The sequence below is a fragment of the Coregonus lavaretus genome (assembly GCF_964263955.1).
Source record: "Coregonus lavaretus genome assembly, chromosome: 26".
NCBI lineage: Eukaryota > Metazoa > Chordata > Actinopteri > Salmoniformes > Salmonidae > Coregonus > Coregonus lavaretus.
In genome coordinates, this window is record NC_140013.1 from 45,661,014 (window position 1) to 45,684,290 (window position 23,277).

The window sequence follows — 23,277 nt, forward strand, 5'->3', positions numbered from 1 at the left end:
TATGTCTGCCAGACATGCAGAGATGCGATTCGCCACCTGGTTATCAGAAGGGGGAAAGGAGAAGATGAATTGTGTGTCGTCTGCGTAGCAATGATAGGAGAGGCCATGTGAGATTATGTGATGATCTCTAGAGGAGTTTTGGGACACAGTCACCGTGGTGGTGTGATGATCTGTAGAGGAGTTTTGGGACACAGTCACAGTGGTGGTGTGATGATCTGTAGAGGAGTGTTGGGACACAGTCACAGTGGTGGTGTGATGATCTGTAGAGGAGTGTTAAGACACAGTCACACTGGTGGTGTGATGATCTGTAGAGGAGTAATGGGACAAAGTCACAGTGGTGGTGTGATGATCTGTAGAGGAGTAATGGGACAAAGTCACAGTGGTGGTGTGATGATCTGTAGAGGAGTGTTGGGACACAGTCACAGTGGTGGTGGGAATGGGAGATATACAGATGTAGGATCTTCATTTCATCACTCTTTTGTTGCTGAGAATTTTCCTGCACAGCAGGAAATGAAAACTTGTAGTTTATTCAAGGTTTTAAAAAGCATCTAAAGTTAGTAATTTCCCATTTTTAAATATCAGACTTGATTTTCCCTAACAAAAAGTGTATCAGCCCCTACAAAAATGTCCATTAATTATAATACACATAATAATTCACATTTCCTTGCTGCAGGATAATTTCCCTGCTGTAGCAAACTGTCTCAAATTAAGATCCTACATCTGTAAGGGCTTTTCCCTGATCCAAACGGAGCTGTACTGATCTGGCCTGGTTCTGAATCCACTGTAGTTGTTTGAACCATGCAGGTGAAGGACAATGTGAAAATATCTGTGTTAGTACGGTTCAGGTCGACCCTATGGTGTGAATCAGACAATACTGTACTATTCTGACACCATCTATCTGTCCCTGACAGATGAACCGGAGGTGAAGATTGAGGGCTTCGATGGTAACTGGTACCTGAACCGTCAGGACGTCAGCCTCACCTGCAACGCTGACGCTAACCCCCCTGTCACCGTCTACCAGTGGAAAGTGTAAGTCTCAACCTATTCATTCAGAGGACCTTCTGTTTACAGGTTCAGGTTGTCTGTTTGAAAGGGGTAGGGGGTACAAAGCAAGCTGGAAGTGTAGCTAACATACATTCTACAAAACTTGTTCAAGACTTAATGCACATTATTGTATGAAATCTATTTGTTTCATATACGTCATGAGAAACAGGCCCAAAGTTTGGAATTCATGATATTTGAACGAGTGGTCTGAAATGAGCCATTCTCCAAAACCCTGTTCAAGACTTAAAGACTTAATGCATGTTAATGCTGTAATGAAACTGCCACAAAGCGAAGTGTTTATATGAGAGGTCTGGTGAACCTCATTTATTCCACGTTGGTTCTCCAATCGGGGTTTTAAAAACATAAAGCAACAAGATATCTTTCCCTCTCCATCAATCTTTCATTAATTCATCTCAGTTTGATGATGAGGCTTGGAGATGAAGGGACAATAGGGCTATTAACAACAACACACAGACACATTATTGTTATTTAATTTTTTTTTATTTTACCCTCTTTTTCTCCCCAATTTCGATCTTGTCTCCTCGCTGTATCTCCGCAACGGGCTCGGGAGACGAAGGTCGATTCTATTTTATCTATAGTATCTAGTCTGTTTTATCTACAGTATATACACTACCAGTCAAAAGTTTGGACACACCTACTCATTCAAGGGTTTTTCTTGGTTTTTACTATTTTTTACATTTGTAGAATAATAGTAAAGACATCAAAACTATGAAATAACACATATGGAATCATGTAGTAACAGAAAAGTGTTCAACAAATCAAAATATATTTTATATTTGAGATTCTTCAAATAGTCACCCTTTGCCTTGATGACAGCTTTGCACACTCTTGGCATTCTCTCAACCAGCTTCACCTGGAATGCTTTTCCAACAGTCTTGAAGGAGTTCCCACATATGCTGAGCACTTGTTGGCTGCTTTTCCTTCACTCTGCCATTTGACTCATCCCAAAACATCTCAATTGGGTTGAGGTCGGGGGATTGTGGAGGACAGGTCATCTGATGCAGCACTCCATCACTCTCATTCTTGGTAAAATAGCCCTTACACAGCCTGGAGGTGTGTTGGGGCAATGTCCTGTTGAAAAACAAATGATAGTCCCACTAAGCCCAAACCAGATGCGATGGTGTACCGCTGCAGAATGCTGTGGTAGCCATGCTGGTTAAGTGTGCCTTGAATTCAAAATAAATCACCAACAGTGTCACAAGCAAAGGATCCCCACACCATAACACATCCTCCTCTATGCTTTACGGGGGGAAATACACATGCGGAGATCATCTGTTCACCCACACCACGTCTCACGAAGACACAGCGGTTTGAACCATAAATCTGAAATATGGATCTATTGTCCATTGCTCGTGTTTCATGGCCCAAGCAAGTCACTTCTTATTATTGGTGTCCTTTAGTAGTGGTTTCTTTGCTGCAATTTAACCATGAATGCCTGATTCACACAGTCTCCTCTGAACAGTTGATGTTGAGATGTGTATGTTACTTGAACTCTGTGAAGCATTTATTTGGGCTGCAATTTCTGAGGCTGGTAACTCTAATGAACTTATCCTCTGCAGCAGAGGTAACTCTGGGTCTTCCATTCCTGTGGCGGTCCTCATGAGAGCCAGTTTCATCATAGCGCTTGATGGTTTTTGTGACTGCACTTGAAGGAACTTTCAAAGTTCTTGACATTTTCTGCATTGACTTACCTTCATGTCTTAAAGTAATGATGGACTGTTGTATTTCTTTGCTTATTTGAGCTGTTCTTGCCATAATATGGACTTGGTCTTTTACCAAATAGGGCTATCATATTAGATATAGATATAGGTATGTACAGTGGGGAGAACATGTATTTGATACACTGCCGATTTTGCAGGTTTTCCTACTTACAAAGCATGTAGAGGTCTGTCATTTTTATCATAGGTACACTTCAACTGTGAGACACGGAATCTAAAACAAAAATCCAGAAAATCACATTGTATGATTTTTAAGTAATTAATTTGCATTTTATTGCATGACATAAGTATTTGATCACCTACCAACCAGTAAAAATTCCGGCTCTCACAGACCTGTTAGTTTTTCTTGAAGAAGCCCTCCTGTTCTCCACTCATTACCTGTATTAACTGCACCTATTTGAACTCGTTACCTGTATAAAAGACACCTGTCCACACACTCAATCAAACAGACTCCAACCTCTCCACAATGGCCAAGACAAGAGAGCTGTGTAAGGACATCAGGGATAAAATTGTAGACCTGCACAAGGCTGGGATGGGCTACAGGACAATAGGCAAGCAGCTTGGTGAGAAGGCAACAACTGTTGGCGCAATTATTAGAAAATGGAAGAAGTTCAAGATGACGGTCAATTACCCTCGGTCTGGGGCTCCATGCAAGATCTCACCTCGTGGGGCATCAATTATCATGAGGAAGGTGAGAGATCAGCCCAGAACTACACGGCAGGACCTGGTCAATGATCTGAAGAGAGCTGGGACCACAGTCTCAAAGAAAACCATTAGTACACACTACACCGTCATGGATTAAAATCCTGCAGCACACGCAAGGTCCCCTTGCTCAAGCCAGCGCATGTCCAGGCCCGTCTGAAGTTTGCCAATGACCATCTGGATGATCCAGAGGAGGAATGGGAGAAGGTCATGTGGTCTGATTAGACAAAAATAGAGCTTTTTGGTCTAAACTCCACTCGCCGTGTTTGGAGGAAGAAGAAGGGTGAGTACAACCCCAAGAACACCATCCCAACCGTGAAGCATGGAGGTGGAAACATCATTCTTTGGCAATGCTTTTCTGCAAAGGGGACAGGACGACTGCACCGTATTGAGGGGAGGATGGATGGGGCCATGTATTGCGAGATCTTGGCCAACAACCTCCTTCCCTCAGTAAGAGCATTGAAGATGGGTCGTGGCTGGGTCTTCCAGCATGACAATGACCCGAAACACACAGCCAGGGCAACTAAGAAGTGGCTCCGTAAGAAGCATCTCAAGGTCCTGGAGTGGCCTAGCCAGTCTCCAGACCTGAACCCAATAGAAAATCTTTGGAGGGAGCTGAAAGTCCGTATTGCCCAGCGACAGCCCCGAAACCTGAAGGATCTGGAGAAGGTCTGTATGGAGGAGTGGGCCAAAATCCCTGCTGCAGTGTGTGCAAACCCGGTCAAGACCTACAGGAAACATATGATCTCTGTAATTGCAAACAAAGGTTTCTGTACCAAATATTAAGTTCTGCTTTTCTGATGTATCAAATACTTATGTCATGCAATAAAATGCAAATTAATTACTTAAAAATCATACAATGTGATTCTCTGTATTTTTGTTTTAGATTCCGTCTCTCACAGTTGAAGTGTACCTATGATAACAATTACAGACCTCTACATGCTTTGTAAGTAGGAAAACCTGCAAAATTGGCAGTGTATCAAATACTTGTTCTCCCCACTGTATATTAGAAATAGGCATGCATATTAGATATAAGATATACAGTGCCTTGCAAAAGTATTCATCCCCCTTGGCGTTTTTCCTATTTTGTTTCATTACAACCTGTAATTTGAAATTGATTTTTATTTGGATTTCATGTAATGGACATACACAAAGTAGTCCACATTGGTGAAGTGAAATAAAAAAAATTACTTGTTTCAAAAAATTCTACAAAATAAATTACGGAAAAGTGGTGCGTGCATATGTATTCACCCCCTTTGTTATGAAGCCCCTAAATAAGATCTGGTGCAACCAATTACCTTCAGAAGTCACATAATTAGTTCAATAAAGTCCACCTGTGTGCAATCTAAGTGTCACATGATCTGTCACATGTTCTCAGTATATATACACCTGTTCTGAAAGGCCCCAGAGTCTGCAACACCACTAAGCAAGGGGCACCACCAAGCAAGCGGCACTATGAAGACGAAGCAGCTCTCCAAACAGGTCAGGGACAAAGTTGTGGAGAAGTACAGATCAGGGTTGGGTTATAAAAAAATATCAGAAACTTTGAACATCCCACGGAGCACCATTCAATCCATTATTAAAAAATGGAAAGAATATGGTACCACAACAAACCTGCCAAGAGAGGGCCTCCCACCAAAACTCAATGACCAGGCAAGGAGGGCATTAATCAGAGAGGCAACAAAGAGACCAAAGATAACTCTGAAGGAGCTGCAAAGCGCCACAGCGGAGATTGGAGTATCTTCTTTGGTTATTTACTACATGATTCCATATGTGTTATTTCATAGTTTTGATGTCTTCACTATTATTCTACAATGTATTCTTTTTTTTTATATATATAGACAAATCCTTGAATGAGTAGGTGTGTCCAAACTTTTGACTGGTAGTGTAGTATTATTTATCAACAGTAACTAATATTTTTTATGTACAGTATCTAATCTATTTTATCTGCAGTATCTAGTCCCTTTCATCTACAGTATCTAGTCCCTTTCATCTACAGTATCTAGTATTTTTTATCTACATTATATAGTCTATTTTATCAGTGTCTACCCTCATACAGGTAGATATTTCAGTGTCTACCCTCATACAGGTAGATGTCTCAGTCTCTACCCTCATACAGGTAGATGTCTCTACCCTCATACAGGTAGATGTCTCAGTCTCTACCCTCATACAGGTAGATGTCTCAGTCTCTACCCTCATACAGGTAGATGTCTCAGTCTCTACCCTCATACAGGTAGATATTTCAGTGTCTACCCTCATACAGGTAGATGTCTCAGTCTAAACCCTCATACAGGTAGATGTCTCAGTCTCTACCCTCATACAGGTAGATATTTCAGTGTCTACCCTCATACAGGTAGATGTCTCAGTCTCTACCCTCATACAGGTAGATATTTCAGTGTCTACCCTCATACAGGTAGATGTCTCAGTCTCTACCCTCATACAGGTAGATGTCTCAGTCTCTACCCTCATACAGGTAGATGTCTCAGTCTCTACCCTCATACAGGTAGATATTTCAGTGTCTACCCTCATACAGGTAGATGTCTCAGTCTTTACCCTCATAGTGTTTCTTGCCTGTGTGTCCTTCAGAGGGGAATCGTAAAAGCATGGCTTTGTCATCAGTGAGGGAGGGAGGGAGGGAGGGAGAGAGGGAGAGAGGGAGGGAGAGAGGGAGAGAGGGAGGGAGAGAGGGAGAGAGGGAGAGAGGGAGAGAGGGAGAGAGGGAGGGAGAGAGAGAGAGAGAGAGAGAGAGAGAGAGAGAGAGAGAGAGAGAGAGGTGAAGTGGTGGAGCCATGGATTAGGACTGCATGCCTAAGAGCTGACATCAGTACTTTGCCTTTCAAATGATCAGTGTTGGGGCTGCAGAATACACACACACACACAGTATGTTGAGATGGAGAAGGATAAATGTGTTTTTCAAGGCCAGAGGTGCCCCTCTCAGTAAACAATGCTGGGTTTGATCCACACTAACCAACTGTGTATATGTTGGCTATGTGAGCACAAACAATAATCTACCAACAGTCCAAATATCAAGCTCTGTGACATCACAGAAACACAATTTAAATGTACCAACGCCCTCATCCGGCTGTCCTCTCTGGCTCTACGTAGTACAACACTTCTGACAACAGAGGAGTTTTGCCTAAACCATCTTTATCTGGGTTGAAAAGGAGAGGAACGGGGCCTCCCAAGTGGTACAGCGGTCTAAGGCACTTCATCTCAGTGCCTGAGGCGTCACTACAGACCCGGGTTCGATCCCAGGCTGTGTCACAACCGGCCGTGACCGGGAGTCCCATTTGGCAGCGCACAATTGGCCCAGCATCGTCCGGGTTAGGGGAGGGTTTGGCCCAGCATCGTCCAGGTTAGGGGAGGGTTTGGCCCAGCATCGTCCGGGTTAGGGGAGGGTTTGGCCCAGTGTCGTCCAGGTTAGGGGAGGGTTTGGCCCAGTGTCGTCCAGGTTAGGGGAGGGTTTGGCCCAGCATCGTCCGGGTTAGGGGAGGGTTTGGCCCAGTGTCGTCCAGGTTAGGGGAGGGTTTGGCCCAGCATCGTCCGGGTTAGGGGAGGGTTTGGCCCAGCATCGTCCAGGTTAGGGGAGGGTTTGGCCCAGCATCGTCCAGGTTAGGGGAGAGTTTGGCCCAGTGTCGTCCAGGTTAGGGGAGGGTTTGGCCCAGCATCGTCCGGGTTAGGGGAGGGTTTGGCCCAGTGTCGTCCAGGTTAGGGGAGGGTTTGGCCCAGTGTCGTCCAGGTTAGGGGAGGGTTTGGCCCAGTGTCGTCCAGGTTAGGGGAGGGTTTGGCCCAGTGTCGTCCAGGTTAGGGGAGGGTTTGGCCCAGTGTCGTCCGGGTTAGGGGAGGGTTTGGCCCAGTGTCGTCCGGGTTAGGGGAGGGTTTGGCCCAGCATCGTCTGGGTTAGGGGAGGGGTGTGGGAGAGAGAGGGAGATAGAGGGAGGGAGGGTCGGGGTGGGGGAGAGAGAGGGAGGGTCGGGGTGGGGGAGAGAGAGGGAGGGAGGGTCGGGGTGGGGGAGAGGGAGGGAGGGTCGGGGTGGGGGAGAGAGAGGGAGATTTCCTGACTTTCTGCTTTCAGAACACTGATACCCAGCCAGCCACACAGTGGGAGGTAGGGCAGATAGAGAGGACTGATACCCAGCCAGCCACACAGTGGGAGGTAGGGCAGATAGAGAGGACTGATACCCAGCCAGCCACACAGTGGGAGGTAGGGCAGATAGAGAGGACTGATACCCAGCCAGCCACACAGTGGGAGGTAGGGCAGATAGAGAGGACTGATACCCAGCCAGCCACACAGTGGGAGGTAGGGCAGATAGAGAGGACTGATACCCAGCCAGCCACACAGTGGGAGGTAGGGCAGATAGAGAGGACTGATACCCAGCCAGCCACACAGTGGGAGGTAGGGCAGATAGAGAGGACTGATACCCAGCCAGCCACACAGTGGGAGGTAGGGCAGATAGAGAGGACTGATACCCAGCCAGCCACACAGTGGGAGGTAGGGCAGATAGAGAGGACTGATACCCAGCCAGCCACACAGTGGGAGGTAGGGCAGATAGAGAGGACTGATACCCAGCCAGCCACACAGTGGGAGGTAGGGCAGATAGAGAGGACTGATACCCAGCCTGCCACACAGTGGGAGGTAGGGCAGATAGAGAGGACTGATACCCAGCCAGCCACACAGTGGGAGGTAGGGCAGATAGAGAGGACTGATACCCAGCCAGCCACACAATGGGAGGTAGGGCAGATAGAGAGGACTGATACCCAGCCAGCCACACAGTGGGAGGTATGGCAGATAGAGAGGACTGATACCCAGCCAGCCACACAGTGGGAGGTAGGGCAGATAGAGAGGACTGATACCCAGCCAGCCACACAGTGGGAGGTAGGGCAGATAGAGAGGACTGATACCCAGCCAGCCACACAGTGGGAGGTAGGGCAGATAGAGAGGACTGATACCCAGCCAGCCACACAGTGGGAGGTAGGGCAGATAGAGAGGACTGATACCCAGCCAGCCACACAGTGGGAGGTAGGGCAGATAGAGAGGACTGATACCCAGCCAGCCACACAGTGGGAGGTAGGGCAGATAGAGAGGACTGATACCCAGCCAGCCACACAGTGGGAGGTAGGGCAGATAGAGAGGACTGATACCCAGCCAGCCACACAATGGGAGGTAGGGCAGATAGAGAGGACTGATACCCAGCCAGCCACACAGTGGGAGGTAGGTCAGATAGAGAGGACTGAATATACTAGGGATTTATCACAGGGGAAGAGGAGACTGGAGAGGGAAGAAGAGAGAGAGAGATGGAGAGGGTAGTATATATATATATATATATATATATAGAGAGAGAGAGAGAGGAGAGAGAGAGAGAGAGATGGAGAGAGAGAGAGAGAGAGAGAGAGAGAGACAGAGAGAGAGAGAGAGAGAGAGAGAGAGAGAGAGAGAGAGAGAGAGAGAGAGAGAGAGAGAGAGAGAGAGCGAGAGAGAGAGCGAGAAAGAGACAGAGAGAGAGAGAGAGAGAGAGAGAGAGAGAAAGAGAGAGAGGGGGGGGAGAGAGAGAGAGAGAGAGAGGAGTACAGGAGAGAGAGAGAGAGATGGAGAGGGTAGTATATATATATATATAGAGAGAGAGAGAGAGAGAGAGAGAGAGAGAGAGAGAGAGAGAGAGAGAGAGAGGAGTACAGGAGAGAGAGGGATGAACATGGGAGGAGGAGGAGAGATTATATCATATGATATGGAGAGAGATGATTATTGAGAAAGAGGGATGGAGAGGAAAGAATAGGATGGGGTGAGAAGGAGGAGAGTGAGACGATGATGTGTATAGACGAGGGGGCAGGCTGGGTGACAGATAGGAGGGCATTGCTGCGGTGGAACAAGGCTAAATGTGTTGTGAAGTTTCCCCTGGGCTGCTAGTGGAGGTCTGCACACATACACACACACACATATTCCTCAGTGGTGGAAAAAGTACCCAATTGTCATACTTGAGTAAAAGTAAAGATACCTTCATAGAAAATGACTCAAGTAAAAGTGAAAGTCACCCAGTAAAATACTACTTGAGTAAAAGTATTTGTTTTAAAAATACTTAAGTATCAAAAGTAAATTGAATTGCTAAAATATACTCAAAAGTATAAATCATTTAAAATGTATTATATTAAGCAAACCAGATGGCATCATTTTCTTGTTTTTTAAATTTACGGATAGCCAGAGGCACACACCAACTGAGTCACCCAGATCAGAGGCAGTAGGGATCACCGGGGATGTTCTCTTGATAACTGTGTGAATTAGACAATTTTCCTGTCCTGCTAAGCATAAAAAAAATACTTTTGGGTGTCAGGCAAAATGTATGGAGTAAAAAGTACATAATTTTCTTTAGGAATGTAGTGAAGTAAAAGTTGTCAAAGATATAAATAGTAAAGTACAGATACTGAACAGTATCACATTGAATCCATCCGTCTTTCTCCTCTAGTCTTTCAGTCCTGCAGTCGATCAATCCAGCTGGTATATATAGTAGACAGTATATACCCCTGGTTATTGAATACAGTATATAGTAGACAGTATATACCCCTGGTTATTGAATACAGTATATAGTAGACAGTATATACCCCTGGTTATTGAATACAGTATATAGTAGACAGTATATACCCCTGGTTATTGAATACAGTATATAGTAGACAGTATATACCCCTGCTTATTGAATACAGTATATAGTAGACAGTATATACCCCTGCTTATTGAATACAGTATATAATAGACAGTATATACCCCTGGTTATTGAATACAGTATATAGTAGACACTATATACCCCTGCTTATTGAATACAGTATATAGTAGACACTATATACCCCTGGTTATTGAATACAGTATATAGTAGACACTATATACCCCTGCTTATTGAATACAGTATATAGTAGACACTATATACCCCTGGTTATTGAATACAGTATATAGTAGACAGTATATACCCCTGGTTATTGAATACAGTATATAGTAGACAGTATATACCCCTGCTTATTGAATACAGTATATAGTAGACACTATATACCCCTGGTTATTGAATACAGTATATAGTAGACAGTATATACCCCTGCTTATTGAATACAGCATATAATAGACAGTATAGACCCCTGCTTATTGAATACAGTATATAGTAGACACTATATACCCCTGCTTATTGAATACAGTATATAATAGACACTATATACCCCTGGTTATTGAATACAGTATATAGTAGACACTATATACCCCTGGTTATTGAATACAGTATATAGTAGACACTATATACCCCTGGTTATTGAATACAGTATATAGTAGACAGTATAGACCCCTGCTTATTGAATACAGTATATAGTAGACACTATATACCCCTGCTTATTGAATACAGTATATAGTAGACAGTATATACCCCTGCTTATTGAATACAGTATATAGTAGACACTATATACCCCAGTATATAGGAGACAGTATAGACCCCTGGTTATTGAATACAGTATATAGTAGACAGTATATACCCCTGGTTATTGAATACAGTATATAGTAGACACTATATACCCCTGCTTATTGAATACAGTATATAGTAGACACTATATACCCCTGGTTATTGAATACAGTATATAGTAGACACTATATACCCCTGCTTATTGAATACAGTATATAGTAGACACTATATACCCCTGGTTATTGAATACAGTATATAGTAGACAGTATATACCCCTGGTTATTGAATACAGTATATAGTAGACAGTATATACCCCTGCTTATTGAATACAGTATATAGTAGACACTATATACCCCTGGTTATTGAATACAGTATATAGTAGACAGTATATACCCCTGCTTATTGAATACAGCATATAATAGACAGTATAGACCCCTGCTTATTGAATACAGTATATAGTAGACACTATATACCCCTGCTTATTGAATACAGTATATAATAGACACTATATACCCCTGGTTATTGAATACAGTATATAGTAGACACTATATACCCCTGGTTATTGAATACAGTATATAGTAGACACTATATACCCCTGGTTATTGAATACAGTATATAGTAGACAGTATAGACCCCTGCTTATTGAATACAGTATATAGTAGACACTATATACCCCTGCTTATTGAATACAGTATATAGTAGACAGTATATACCCCTGCTTATTGAATACAGTATATAGTAGACACTATATACCCCTGCTTATTGAATACAGTATATAGTAGACAGTATATACCCCTGCTTATTGAATACAGTATATAATAGACAGTATATATCCCTGGTTATTGAATACAGTATATAGTAGACAGTATATACCCCTGGTTATTGAATACAGTATATAGTAGACAGTATATATCCCTGCTTATTGAATACAGTATATAATAGACAGTATATATCCCTGGTTATTGAATACAGTATATAGTAGACACTATATACCCCTGCTTATTGAATACAGTATATAGTAGACAGTATATACCCCTGCTTATTGAATACAGTATATAATAGACAGTATATACCCCTGCTTATTGAATACAGTATATAGGAGACAGTATATACCCCTGGTTATTGAATACAGTATATAGTAGACACTATATACCCCTGGTTATTGAATACAGTATATAGGAGACAGTATATACCCCTGGTTATTGGATACAGTATATAGTAGACAGTATATACCCCTGGTTATTGAATACAGTATATAGTAGACACTATATACCCCTGCTTATTGAATACAGCATATAATAGACAGTATAGACCCCTGCTTATTGAATACAGTATATAGTAGACACTATATACCCCTGCTTATTGAATACAGTATATAATAGACACTATATACCCCTGGTTATTGAATACAGTATATAGTAGACACTATATACCCCTGCTTATTGAATACAGTATATAATAGACACTATATACCCCTGGTTATTGAATACAGTATATAGTAGACACTATATACCCCTGGTTATTGAATACAGTATATAGTAGACACTATATACCCCTGGTTATTGAATACAGTATATAGTAGACAGTATAGACCCCTGCTTATTGAATACAGTATATAGTAGACACTATATACCCCTGCTTATTGAATACAGTATATAGTAGACAGTATATACCCCTGCTTATTGAATACAGTATATAGTAGACACTATATACCCCTGCTTATTGAATACAGTATATAGTAGACAGTATATACCCCTGCTTATTGAATACAGTATATAATAGACAGTATATATCCCTGGTTATTGAATACAGTATATAGTAGACAGTATATACCCCTGGTTATTGAATACAGTATATAGTAGACAGTATATATCCCTGCTTATTGAATACAGTATATAATAGACAGTATATATCCCTGGTTATTGAATACAGTATATAGTAGACACTATATACCCCTGCTTATTGAATACAGTATATAGTAGACAGTATATACCCCTGCTTATTGAATACAGTATATAATAGACAGTATATACCCCTGCTTATTGAATACAGTATATAGGAGACAGTATATACCCCTGGTTATTGAATACAGTATATAGTAGACACTATATACCCCTGGTTATTGAATACAGTATATAGGAGACAGTATATACCCCTGGTTATTGGATACAGTATATAGTAGACAGTATATACCCCTGGTTATTGAATACAGTATATAGTAGACACTATATACCCCTGCTTATTGAATACAGTATATAGTAGACACTATATACCCCTGCTTATTGAATACAGTATATAGTAGACAGTATATACCCCTGCTTATTGAATACAGTATATAGGAGACAGTATATACCCCTGGTTATTGAATACAGTATATAGTAGACAGTATATACCCCTGCTTATTGAATACAGTATATAGTAGACAGTATATACCCCTGGTTATTGAATACTGTCCAATATTATCCTAGTCCTCTCCTTACCCTCTCTTTCTCTCTCTCAATATGATGAGTGTGATTAAAGGAGATAGGCACAGGAGGGTAATCACCGAATACAGAGTTTATTCCTTTGTTGACACTTAAATGCGCTCAAATAGCATCAACGAAACAGGGGAAACCATCATCCCTGGCAAATACACTGTAACGGAATCCAATAATAAATAGGCACAGGGGAAATCTACCCTGGCAACACAATGTTATGAGTAGCTCCACCGAGCTCCACTACTCTCACAAATAACAATTACCCACAAGGACAAGGGGGGCAGAAGCAACACTTATACACATACTAATGAGGGGATTAGAACCAGGTGTGTGTGTGTGTGTGTGTGTGTGTGTGTGATTGACCAGACAAGACAAATGTGATGATGATTGGGGCGGCAGTGGTCAGAACGTCGAACCCTGCCCGAACAAGGAGAGGAGGCAGCCTCGGCGGAAGTCGTGACACTCAACCAGTCCAATATTATCCTAGTCCTCTCCTTACCCTCTCTCTCAACCAGTCCAATATTATCCTAGTCCTCTCCTTACCCTCTCTCTCAACCAGTCCAATATTATCCTAGTCCTCTCCTTACCCTCTCTCTCAACCAGTCCAATATTATCCTAGTCCTCTCCTTACCCGCTCTCAACCAGTCCAATATTATCCTAGTCCTCTCCTTACCCGCTCTCAACCAGTCCAATATTATCCTAGTCCTCTCCTTACCTGCTCTCAACCAGTCCAATATTATCCTAGTCCTCTCCTTACCCTCTCTCTCAATCAGTCCAATATTATCCTAGTCCTCTCCTTACCCTCTCTCTCAACCAGTCCAATATTATCCTAGTCCTCTCCTTACCCTCTCTCAACCAGTCCAATATTATCCTTGTCACGCCCTGGCTCTGGGGGCTCTTGTAGGAAATTGCCAATTGAGAGAGGAAATGTGCGGAATCTCCCTCTCATCCTTTCACCCTTCCTCTCGGAGGCCTTGTAAAAGAGTTGGTGATAAGAGAGGTCCTCCACTCCATCTGTCCTCAACCTCTCTCCTCCACTCTAGGGTGCCTCTCAAATGGCACATATCCCCTATGGTGTACTACAGACCTAGTCTAATTGACCTGACCAAAGAAGAGGGCAGGGGAAGGGAGGAGAGGGAGGAGAGGTGGAGGACAGGTGGAGGAGAGGACAGGTGGAGGAGAGGTGGAGGAGAGGAGAGGTGAAGGACAGGTAGAGGAGAGAGGGGGGAGAGGGGAGGTGGAGGAGAGAGGGAGGAGAGGTGGAGGAGAGAGGGAGGAAGGTGGAGGAGAGAGGGATGAGAGGGGAGGTGGAGGAGAGGTGGAGGAGAGGGGAGGATAGTAGAGTTAGAGGAGAGAGGGAGGGGAGGAGAGGAGAGGTGGAGGACAGGTGGAGGACAGGTGGAGGAGAGGTGGAGGACAGGTGGAGGAGAGGTGGAGGAGAGAGGGAGGAGAGGAGAGGTGGAGGACAGCTGGAGGAGAGAAAGAGGGGAGGAGAGGTGGAGGAGAGGAGAGGAGAGGTGGAGGACAGGTGGAGGAGAGGTGGAAGACAGGTGAAGGAGAGGTGGAGGACAGGTGGAGGAGAGGAGAGGTGGAGGACAGGCGGAGGACAGGCGGAGGAGAGGTGGAGGACAGGTAGAGGACAGGCGGAGGAGAGGTGGAGGACAGGTGGAGGAGAGGTGGAGGACAGGTAGAGGAGAGGTGAAGGACAGGTGGGGGAGAGGAGGAGGAGAGTAGAGGTAGAGGAGAGAGGGAGGAAGGTGGAGGAGAGAGAGAGGGAGGAGAGGTGGAGGAGAGGGGAGGTGGAGGAGAGGTGGAGGAGAAAGGGAGGAGAGGTGGAGGAGAGGGGAGGAGAGTAGAGTTAGAGGAGAGGGGGAGGAGAGGAGAGAGGGAGGAGAGTAGAGTTAGAGGAGAGGGGGAGGAGAGGAGAGAGGGAGGAGAGTAGAATTAGAGGAGAGGGGGAGGAGAGGAGAGAGGGAGGAGAGTAGAATTAGAGGAGAGGTGGAGGAGAGAGGGAGGAGAGGTGGAGGAGAGAGGGAGGAGAGGTGGAGGAGAGGGGAGTAGAGTTAGAGGAGAGAGGGAGGAGAGGTGGAGGAGAGAGAGAGAGAGGAGAGGTGGAGGAGAGGGGAGGAGAGGAGAGGGGGAGGAGAGGTGGAGGAGAGAGAGAGAGAGAGGAGAGGTGGAGGAGAGGGGAGGATAGTAGAGTTAGAGGAGAGGTGGAGGAGTGGTGGAGGAGAGAGGGAGGAGAGGTGGAGGAGAGGGGAGGAGAGGAGAGAGGGAGTAGAGGTGGAGGAGAGGAGAGGTGGAGGTAGAGGAGAGAGGGAGGACAGGTGGAGGAGAGAAGAGGTGGAGGACAGGCGGAGGAGAGGTGAATGAGATGTGGAGGACAGGTGGAGGAGAGGAGAGGCGGAGGACAGGCGGAGGAGAGGTGGAGGACAGGTGGAGGAGAGGACAGGCGGAGGAGAGGAGAGGTGGAGGACAGGCGGAGGACGGGCGGAGGAGAGGTGGAGGACAGGCGGAGGAGAGGTGGAGGAGAGGTGGAGGACAGGTGGAGGAGAGGTGGGGGACAGGGGGGGAGAGGTGCAGGACAGGTTGAGGAGAGGAGAGGTGGAGGACAGGCGGAGGAGAGGAGAGGTGAAGGACAGGTGGAGGAGAGGAGGAAGAGAATAGAGGTAGAGGAGAGAGGGAGGAGAGGTGGAGGAGAGAGGGAGGAGAGGGGAGGTGGAGGAGAGGGGATGTGGAGGAGAGGGGAGGTGGAGGAGAGGTGGAGGAGAGGTGGAGGAGAGGGGAGGGGGAGTAGAGGTGGAGGAGAGATGGAGGAGAGGTGGAGGAGAGAGGAGAGGGGAGGAGGGTAGAGTTAGAGGAGAGAGGGAGGAGAGGTGGAGGAGAGGATTGAGGGAGGAGAGGTGGAGGACAGGTGGAGGAGAGGTGGAGGAAAGGTGGAGGAGAGGTGGAGGAGAGGTGGGGGACAGGGGGGGAGAGGTGGAGGAGAGGTGGAGGACAGGTGGAGGAGAGGAGAGGTTGAGGACAGGTGGAGGAGAGGTGGGGGACAGGGGGGAGAGGTGGAGGAGAGGAGAGGTGGAGCAGAGGAGAGGTGGAGGAGAGGTGGAAGAGAGGAGGAGGAGAGGTGGAGGAGAGGAGAGGTGGAGGAGAGGTGGAAGAGAGGAGGAGGAGAGGTGGAGGAGAGGTGGGGGACAGGGGGGGAGAGGTGGAGGAGAGGTGGAGGACAGGTGGAGGAGAGGTGGAGGAGAGGTGGAGGAGAGGTGGGGGACAGGGGGGAGAGGTGGAGGAGAGGTGGAGGAGAGGAGAGGTGGAGGAGAGGTGGAAGAGAGGAGGAGGAGAGAGGGTGCATTTGAGGGAAGCTGTTTTTTCTGTTTTGTTCTCCCTCCTCCTGCCCAAACACAGTGTCCTCAGGCTCCTAAACATGCTCACACCTGTTCTGTACAGGGTTCTCTATCTCTTTATAGCTGGATATTCCTGGTATGTGTTTCTCCCATAACACCCCCATCCCTCCTTCCCTCCACCCAGGGTTGTTTTGCTCTAGAGTGTTGTTTCCATGGTGTTTGAATTGCTTTTCTCCACTTTGGGTAAGGAGGAGGGGTGAGAGGTTTGCTATTGTGGTGGGGTGATCTTAACTATTTTATGATGGGTTTAATGTAACCTCTTTCTCTGTCTCTCTCTTTCTCTGTCTCTGTCTCTCTCTTTCTCTGTCTCTCTCTTTCTCTGTCGCTCCTCTATTCTACAGGGTGAATGGATCTCTTCCCAGCACCGTGGAGATTCGTAACAACTCTCTGATCTTCAAGGGGGCGGTGACCTATGAGCTAGCAGGGACCTACGTGTGTGATGCCACCAATGGGATCGGGACTCGTACTGGCCTGGTCCAGGTTAACGTCACTGGTAGGTTACATACTGGTACAAACTGCTGCTTCTTCTCCTTCTGCTGCTTCTGCTTCTTCTTCTTCTTCTTCTCTGGGCTTCTGGTTTCTCTCTGCTCTGGCCTTCTGGTTTCTCTCTGCTCTGGGCTTCTGGTTTCTCTCTGCTCTGGGCTTCTGGTTTCTCTCTGCTCTGGGCTTCTGGTTTCTCTCTGTTCTGGGCTTCTGGTTTCTCTCTGTTCTGGGCTTCTGGTTTGTCTGTTCTGGGCTTCTGGTTTCTCTCTGCTCTGAGCTTCTGGTTTGTCTGTTCTGGGCTTCTGGTTTCTCTGCTCTGTATTGCCAGTAACCTACTTATCACACATAGTGAGAATGTATTGTCAGCAGTAGGCCTACATTGCCAAATATGAATCTGTGCCATTTACTTTCAACTGGACTGTGTTTACAGTATGAGCGGTTGTGAGTAGATGTGCTTGTTTTGAGATCAGAGCTGCATGTAGCCACGTGTGGACATTTGTTCATATCCTTTGCTAGTTAGTGAGTTATTATTATAATTTATAGTCAGCAATGGGGGAGTGGTTGCTTCCTACAAGAGCACAAAACGTGTACATTTTTTTGACATATTTGAAAAGCAAGTCAGATAAAGAGCTGTTTTTTGTCTTAAAGAGGCAGTGTTGTATTTTGATACAGACTTGAATAAGCTAAGTAGCCAATAGGCAGAGGGTAGCATAATTTGTCTTATTCTCTGTAATAATGGAATGGGAATAATAATGCATTTTCAGTCACCTCTGAAGGCTTTCACAACGTTCAAATTTGCGCTCAGCAGACCTGAAATTTGCTCAGTTCCCCCCATAATTAGAGCGAACATTGATTGTCAGTAACCTACTTGGTTATCACACATAGTGAAGGTAGTAGTGGTTGTGGGGCTTTCCTGTGTCTTGTGGATATGGGGCCCACCTCTCTCTCTCTCTCTCTCTCTCTCGTGGATATGGGGCCCACCATTCTCTCTCTCTCTCTTTCTCTCTCTCTCTCTCTCTCTCTCTCTCTCTCAATTCAATTCAATATACTTTATTGACATGGCAAGTAAAATTACTTACATTGTCAAAGTATAGATATAGCAAAAATGGTGGGACCAACAGCAATAATAATAGTAGTAGTGGAAATGGGATTACCATTAACAGCAACTACAACAACAATATTAATGAGAATAACAATACATTAAAGCAATAGTAGTCGACCAATCTCAACATGACTGAGAAGACACATGACATGGTATGAAAGCCAAAACAAAACAGGAAATATTATTGACATTACATTACACTTTTCACTGGCTGTCCCTCAGGTTGTGGCAGGAGGACACATATTTGGCTGCCAAAATTGCACATTTTGGCTTTTCACCCAATAAATATTGGATTTTTTCTTCCTCTTTTATAGTTCCAAATTCTTTATACTGAATGATAATCTTGGGAAAGAAAGATTCTCTTAGGTCTGAGTATTTGTCACAATGTAATAGGAAATACAGCTCTGTCTCTACCTCTCCCCGGGGGCAGAGTGAGCACAGCCTGTCCTCTCTGGGCAGCCAGGTTTGCCTGTGACGACCGGTCTCTATAGCCAGACTGTGCTCACTGAGTCTGTACCTAGTCATTGTTTTCCTCAGTTTTCTATCAGTCACAGTGGTCAGATGGTCTGCCACCATGTACTGTCTGTTTAGAGCCAAATAGCATTGAAGTTTACTTTGATTTTCTGTGGTGTTTTGTGATGATTTGGTTGGGCCAGATTTTCTGAGTGCTGTCCTGAGGCTCTATGAGGTTGGTTTTGGTTAGTGAACTGAGCCTCAGAACCAGCTGGCTGAGGGGACTCTTCTCTTGTTTCATCTCTTGACATAGTAGAGCTGTGTGATGGAATGTTTTGGGGTCACTTGTTTTTAGATGGTTGTAAAATGTGATGGCTCTTTTTTCTATTCGAATAGAATAGCTCTACATGCGTTATTTGGAGTTTTTCTTTGCACTTGCAATACAGTTTTGCAAAACTCTGCATGCAGTATTTCGACTGGATGTTTGTCCCATTTGGTAAATTCAGTATTAGAGAGCGGACCCCATACTTCGCTGCCATATAGAGCAATTGGTTCTATAACTGATTGGAACATTTTGAGCCAGATTCTAATTGGAATTTCGATTTTAATATTCCTTTTAATGGCATAGAATGCTCTTCTTGCTTTGTCTCTCAGCTCATTCACAGCCATGTGAAAGCTACCTGTGTTGCTGATATTTAGTCCTAGATACGTGTCGTTTTGGTGTGTTCTAATAGAACTGTGTCCAAATATAATTTATAATTGTCATCCTGATTTCCAGACCTTTTTTGGTATATCATTATATTAGTTTTTTTTAGATTAACGGTCAGAGCCCAGGTCTGACAGAACCTGTGCAGATGATCTAGATGCTGCTGTAACCCCTCCTTAGTGGGAGACAGTAGCACCAGGTCATCTGCGTACAGCAGACACTTGATTTCAGTGTTGTGTAGGGTGAGACCAGGTGCTGCCAATTCTTCTAATGTTTTTGCCAATTCATTAATGTAGATGTTAAATAGTGTTGGACTTATTGGGCAGCCCTGTTTCACTCCACGTCCCTGAGAGAAGAAGTCTGTTTGCTTGTTGCCAATTTTAATCGCACAGTTTTTAGTGTACATTGATTTAATAACATCATATGTTTTCCCTCCAATACCACTGTCTATTAGTTTGTAAAAAAAAGACCTTCGTGCCAAATTGAATCAAATGCTTTCTTGAAGTCTACAAAACAAGAGTAGATTTTGCCTTTGTTTTGGTTTACTTGTTTGTCAATTATAGTGTGGAGGGTGTAAATGTGGTCTGTTGTACGATAATTTTTTACAAATCCAATCTGGCTTCTGCTTAGGACGTTGTGTTCATCAAGGAAATTATGATACTGCAGAGAATTTTCCCCAAGTTGCTGTTAACACAAATCCCTCTGTAATTATTTGGGTCAAATTTGTCTCCATTTTTATAAATTGGTGTGATCAATCCTTGGTTCCAAATATCGGGGAAAATACCTGCAGTTAGGATAATGTTGAAGAGTTTGAGTATAGCCAATTTGAATTTGTGGTCTGTATATTTGATCATTTCATTTAAAATACCATCAGCACCACAGGCCTTTTTGGGTTGGAGATTGCAAAGTCTTTCCAATAATTATTGTTCTGTAATTGGGGTATCCACAGGATTGTTTTGTGATGATTTGGTTGGGCCATATTTTCTGAGTGCTGTCCTGAGGCTCTATGAGGTTGGTTTTGGTTAGTGAACTGAGCCTCAGAACCAGCTGGCTGAGGGGACTCTTCTCTTGTTTCATCTCTTGACATAGTAGAGCTGTGTTTTGGAATTTGGGGTCACTTGTTTTTAGATGGTTGTAAAATTTGATGGCTCTTGTTTCTATTCGAAAAGGAGGGGGTATTGGCCCAATTCTGCTCTACGTGCGTTATTTTGAGTTTTTCTTTGCATTTTCTTTATTTTATTTTTTATTTCACCTTTATTTAACCAGGTAAGCCAGTTGAGAACAACTTCTCATTTACAACTGCGACCTGACACTTGCAATACAGTCTTGCAAAACTCTGCATGCAGTATTTCGACTGGATGTTTGTCCCATTTGGTAAATTCAGTATTAGAGAGCGGACCCCATACTTCGCTGCCATATAGAGCAATTGGTTCTATAACTGATTGGAACATTTTGAGCCAGATTCTAATTGAAATTTCGATTTTAATATTCCTTTTAATGGCATAGAATGCTCTTCTAGCTTTGTCTCTCAGCTCATTCACAGTCATGTGAAAGCTACCTGTGTTGCTGATATTTAGTCCTAGATACGTGTCGTTTTGGTGTGTTCTAATAGAACTGTGTCCAAATATAATTTATATTTGTCATCCTGATTTCCGGACCTTTTTTGGAATATCATTATATTTGTTTTTTTTTAGATTAACGGTCAGGGCCCAGGTCTGACAGAATCTGTGCAGATGATTTAGATGCTGCTGTAACCCCTCCTTAGTGGGAGACAGTAGCACCAGGTCATCTGCGTACAGCAGACACTTGATTTCAGTGTTGTGTAGGGTGAGACCAGGTGCTGCCGATTCTTCTAATGTTTTTGCCAATTAATTAATGTAGATGTTAAATAGTGTTGGACTTATTGGGCAGCCCTGTTTCACTCCACGTCCCTGAGAGAATAATTCTGTTTGCTTGTTGCTAATTTTAACCGCACATTTGTTTTTAGTGTACATTGATTTAATAACATAATATGTTTCCCCTCCAATACCACTTTCTATTCGTTTATAAAAAAGAACATTTTGCCTTTGTTTTGGTTTACTTGTTTGGCAATTAGAGTGTGGAGGGTGTAAATGTGGTCTGTTGTACGATCATTAAAAAAAAAATCCAATCTGGCTTCTGCTCAGGACGTTGTGTTCATCAAGGAAATGATGTAGTCTGCTGTTTATGATACTGCAGATAATCTTCCCGAAGTTGCTGTTAACGCAAATTCCTCGGAGAAAATACCTGCAGTTAGGATAATGTTGAAGAGTTTGAGTATAGCAAATTTGAATTTGTGGTCTGGATATTTGATCATTTCATTTAAAATACCATCAGCATCACAGGCCTTTTTGGGTTGGAGATTGCAAAGTCTTTCCAATAATTATTGTTCTGTAATTGGGGTATCCACAGGATTCTGATTGTCTTTGACTGCTGATTCAAGGATTTGTAATTTTTCTTGTATATCTTGTTGTTCTGGGCTCTTTGTTATATTGCTGTAGAGGTTTGCAAAGTGATTTCTCCACATATCCCCATTTTGGATAGCCAATTCCTCATGATGAGGTTTGTTTAATTTATTCCAATTCTCCCAGAAGTGGTTTGATTCAATGGATTCCTCAATTACATCCAGCTGATTTCTAATGTGCTGTTCCTTTTTTGTTCTTAGGGTGTGTTTGTATTGCTTCAGTTTTCCCCATATTGAAGGCATATATTTTTGTTGTCTGGGTCTCTGATTAGATACATTTCTCAATGACTTTCTTAGATTTTTGCAATCATTATCAAACAATTTTTCATTATCTATTATTTTTGGTTTGCTCTTATGTTTCTTAAGATTAGCCAAGGAGGCTAATTTGTCAAATATAAAGTTTATGTTCCAAACGGCCAAATTTACACCTTCATTGCTGTAGGAGAATGTTAAGGCTAAAAAGTTGTCCAGGAGAGATTGTATTTTTTGTCTACTAATTGCTTTTTGGTAGATTTCTGTACTGTTTGCATGGTGTAACATGTTGTAATTACCATTTGGCTGTAGGGAACATGTTGTAATTACCATTTGGCTGTATGGAACATGTTGTAATTACCATTTGGCTGTAGGGAACATGTTGTAATTACCATTTGGCTGTAGGGAACATGGTGTAATTACCATTTGGCTGTAGGGAACATGTTGTAATTACCATTTGGCTGTAGGGAACATGTTGTAATTACCATTTGGCTGTAGGGAACATGGTGTAATTACCATTTGGCTGTAGGGAACATGGTGTAATTACCATTTGGCTGTAGGGAACATGGTGTAATTACCATTTGGCTGTAGGGAACATGTTGTAATTACCATTTGGCTGTAGGGAACATGTTGTAATTACCATTTGGCTGTAGGGAACATGGTGTAATTACCATTTGGCTGTAGGGAACATGTTGTAATTACCATTTGGCTGTAGGGAACATGGTGTAATTACCATTTGGCTGTAGGGAACATGTTGTAATTACCATTTGGCTGTAGGGAACATGGTGTAATTACCATTTGGCTGTATGGAACATGTTGTAATTACCATTTGGCTGTAGGGAACATGGTGTAATTACCATTTGGCTGAAGGGAACATGTTGTAATTACCATTTGGCTGTATGGAACATGTTGTAATTACCATTTGGCTGTAGGGAACATGTTGTAATTACCATTTGGCTGTAGGGAACATGGTGTAATTACCATTTGGCTGTAGGGAACATGTTGTAAT

The 23,277-nt window shown here is 43.8% G+C and overlaps 1 protein-coding gene across 1 annotated transcript in view; it reads left to right on the forward strand.

Annotated features, from left to right (window-relative positions):
* The window catches only part of nectin1b (nectin cell adhesion molecule 1b), a gene marked incomplete at its 3' end in the record, with an annotated part of 436,863 nt that overhangs the window by 98,465 nt on the left and 315,121 nt on the right, over nucleotides 1-23,277 (forward strand). The window contains exons 4-5 of the mRNA XM_084143275.1: nucleotides 912-1,029; nucleotides 17,132-17,283. Coding sequence (XP_083999401.1) covers nucleotides 912-1,029; nucleotides 17,132-17,283 — 270 coding nt within the window. The remainder of the gene's footprint in view (nucleotides 1-911; nucleotides 1,030-17,131; nucleotides 17,284-23,277) is intronic.